Source organism: Echinops telfairi, unplaced genomic scaffold, assembly GCF_000313985.2.
Source record: "Echinops telfairi isolate 266 unplaced genomic scaffold, ASM31398v2 ScPeMD7_60;HRSCAF=208, whole genome shotgun sequence".
In the NCBI taxonomy this organism is placed as follows: Eukaryota; Metazoa; Chordata; class Mammalia; order Afrosoricida; family Tenrecidae; genus Echinops; species Echinops telfairi.
In genome coordinates, this window is record NW_022103958.1 from 16098838 (window position 1) to 16102588 (window position 3751).

The 3751-nt window shown below is 52.7% G+C and overlaps 1 protein-coding gene across 1 annotated transcript; it reads right to left on the minus strand.

Moving 5' to 3' along the window:
- Positions 1 to 2740: 2740 nt before the first annotated feature.
- Positions 2741 to 3749, minus strand: FJX1 (four-jointed box kinase 1; the record flags this gene model as incomplete). The annotated part of the gene is made up of 1 exon (XM_004708415.2): positions 2741 to 3749. A coding segment is annotated over one exon (969 nt), but the record flags the coding sequence as incomplete, so codon positions are not given.
- Positions 3750 to 3751: the final 2 nt, after the last annotated feature.

Below are 3751 nucleotides of genomic sequence, written 5' to 3' on the forward strand. Positions count from 1 at the left end.
ATTTCACAGGCGAGGGCACCAAGTTCAACGACTTAGCGGAGGTAGGTTAGGTGGGGGACAAACCAAGTCTGTCTGCAGAACCCATTACTTTTTCCACCACATCTCATTGCAGACTGCAAGGTTTTTTGTTCTCTCTCTTTCCTCTTCATCTGAAAAATGATTTGGCTCGAGCAACACTAGCTGACCATGGCAACACTTAATTGATCTTTCCCTGCCACCGTTGCCCAGTTATCCATGAAGAAGAGCAGACAGTGAAAACCCGGTCTCTGTAATTAAGTCTTGGTTCCCTTAACAACTCCACCATGTAATTAAACCTACTTCTCCAAACAGGCAGACATGGCTCCCTAAGGAATCTGAGAGAGGCTCCTTACACCGCTGTGTTCACCAGGATCAAGTCTGGACTTGAACCTGAAGTTGAGAAGGAATGTAGAGAATGCCGCCGGTCCAGAATCACCAGGGCTGAACTGTAGGGAGTCAGGGTGGGGAACTGACTTAGCGCTGCTCATTGTTGTCCTCAACGTCAACATGCCTGGTAACCCTGCAGCTTGCTGGACCTGTGTCCTTTTCTCGGGGCTGTCCCCATGGATCCGGTCATTTCTTCCAGAGGCATTCATCCCCAGAAATGGCAAATGTTTTTCTTTGAAAGGCCGAGTTATCAGGGGTCTTACACTCCACAGTATTTTGCAACAAGATCTGCCATGGTTAGTACATTTGGGGGACTGTGTTGTGAAACATTTGGCTTACACCACAAATTATCAGTTGCTTTTTTTCTTTTCCCAGTTGAATTAAGGGTTGGCTTAGCATAGGCATTGAAAGTTTAGGGTAGCATGAAATGGTTAAATTTTACACGCTGTTGTAATGAAGGATGGGAAGGGGGACACAAGGAGGTTCAGTGTCTCTTCATGAGCCTATAAAACCCTGGGTTTATAAATGTAAGTGAAATGAAAAGGGATTAAAGTGGTAACCAAAGGTTGCTTTGAGTTAAAGGTCATTCAATAAAGAAGATAATAGGGAAGATTTCTTGGGCCCAGGCACCAAATAAAAGGCCAAAATAACACACCAATGGGCTGTCAGTTGACTCAACCCCCTTGCCCACCTGGTTCTAAAAAGGAATTGAGAAAATCCCAAAATGCTTTCTGTTTGAAGTTCCCAGGAAGGGAGAGTTCAAATGTCACACACAAAGAGCAGCCCGTTTTTCTGATCTCACAATGGTTACTGAGTTCAGTGCCCAGAAGACAGACGTACAGCAATCATTCCACCTCTTCAGTAAGCTATCCAGATGTCCAAGATGATCTCGTGGACACAATGGAATTTATGCCAGGAGATTAAGGAGCAGAATTAATTTATGACTACTCTCTACCTGTTTGCAATATGTGCTCCACTTATGATCTGCACACACTGCACCGCACGGTAATTACAATGCTGAAAATAATGTGTAGCACGTGACCGCTGTAGTTAAGTTTAAAAAGGGGGCACTTGTCATTTTTTAGTCTGTACATCTGGCTCTATATTTTCCAAATGATCACTATAGAAACATACTATAGTGAATTCCTATTATATAAAACTTTTGCCAGGAAATAGAACACTCTCCCCACCCCGCCCTTCCCATCTGCTCTTTCCACAACACCCCCCCACCCCCACCCCGGCTTTGCGCTGAAATTTCCAGCCCTACAATGCCTATGACTGATGGCAGGGAACCTGTCTTTGTTCAGTTGTCTAAATTCCGGAGCCACACCTGGGATGGAAAGCACCCTTTGTTTTCAAGGCAGACCCAAGAGAACCTTAAAGCTTCTTGTTAATAGGTGGGGGGCATGTGGTATGCCCCCAAGTTGAAAGCACAGGGATGTGATTCTAAATTTTAAACGTCTTTTATTGAAATATAAGTTTTAGTATATTTACACCACCCTTTATGCACATATATACATAGAAGGCAAATTTTGTCAAATAAAAAAGTTTTCCCCCTTAATAAAAAATTAAAATAAAATCAAAGTAAAGTGCATGAAATTAATTTTTTCTTCTTCTAGTGAACAAAATCATTGTCAATCTTTTGGTCGGTTGTGAGGGGGGTGGGTGGGGGAGGAAGGCTGTCATTATTTTGGCTCAGTGCATCCAGCTGGTCTTGCACCAAGTGGCCTTCAGGCCCAAATGACAAGGGGGATGGGAGGGGTCAGGCAGAGGTCAGGGTCAGCAGGGTTCCCCAGGGACTGGAGGTCCTGCTCTCTTTGTCCTATCGGAGTCCTAGTTTCCCCAGCTCTTAACAGTGATCTCACCATCATGATGCTGGAACAAAGAAAGAACACAGGAATGGGCTCCACCAACCGATGTCACAGCCCGACTCCCGGGCCACCAGCTCAGCATTTGGTGGGAAATTGCAGAATTAGCTCAGCGGCTCAAACGGAAATTTTCCTTTTTTGGGAGAGGGCTGACTGGGCTCAGGACTGGGACAGAGACAGCCATGTCCGGGCAAAAAAACTCCGTCTCCGGTTCCTTGGGATCACAAACTCTGTGTTAGCACAGGAAGGAATCCTTGCAGAGGCTGCTGGGTGGAGGGAATGTTAAGACTTCTCGCCTTGGTGAGTTCGTTTTCGCAGAACTTTCAAAGGTAACGACGTGGTTTTGAGAGAAACGGGCAGGTGGACGAACTTCAAGTTTTGCAGGCGCCCCCACACTCGGGCCACTAACTGGGCGTTGGCTCGCTGGTCCCAGGAGCTGATGGCCCCATCCCCCATCCCCCATCCCCAAGGCCAGTCTCTTTCTCCCTCTCTCTCCCTCTGGTGATGCTAAGTCCCCTGCCGGTGGCCGTACTTGGCCTTACAGTGCAAAATGTGCTTGGCGAGGAAGTCAAGGCGGCGCTGCAGCAGCTGAGCGTGGGGGTCGGCGAGCGCCGCCAGCTCCGGGAAGCCGGGCTCCTGGCGCCGGTAGAGGCGCAGCAGCCGGGCCGCCGCGTCCTGGCCGCGGTGCAGCTCCAAGACGCGCCGCGCAGTCCGCTCCCGGAACACGCACACGGATTGCAAAAGGGGCTCGTTGTATTTGTCCCACATGCCCGCCACCCGGTAGCCATGCACCAAACCGGCCTCGTTGTCCAGAAAGACCAGCGCCCCGCCGGGGCCTCGGTGCAGGTTGCTGGTGGCGCGCTGCATGACGCGCGGGTCCCACTGCAGGCTGAAAAGGTTGCTGACAAGCCGGTCGAAGTTGGCCGTCAGGTAATCAAAGAGGATCAAGTCGGTCCATTGCACCAGGTCCACCAACTCCGCCCGGCTTCGATTGGCCAGCTCGCCCCCCGCGGCGCGCAGGGGCCGCAGACGACCGTCCTCCGAGCGCCAGGGCGCGGGCACTACCACGTCCGTGAGGTTGGGCAGCCAGCGCGTCAGGCTCACCACGCTGCCCTCGGTCCAGTGGGCTGCGCGCAGCTCCTCCTGCACCTGCGCCCACTGAGCCACCCGAGCCTCCACCCGGGCCAAGGCCAGCGGCGGCACGTGGCGCTGGAGGCCCAGCAGGCACGCCAGGTAGTAGGACAGGGCCTCGCCCTGGATCTGCTCAGGGTTGATGCCATAGCGCACGCAGGCGCGGGTGCCGTCGGCGAAGCGGGCCAGCCGGTTGGAACTCCGCCCGCAGCCTCCGCGCTCCAGGGCCACGACCCGGGCGCCGCGCGCCGCCTCCAGCCACACCGCCGCCTGGGCCTCCGAGAAGCCCCGCGGCACCTGTTCCTCCAGGCCGCGGCTCCAGAAGACGCCCCCGGGCACCACGGCGC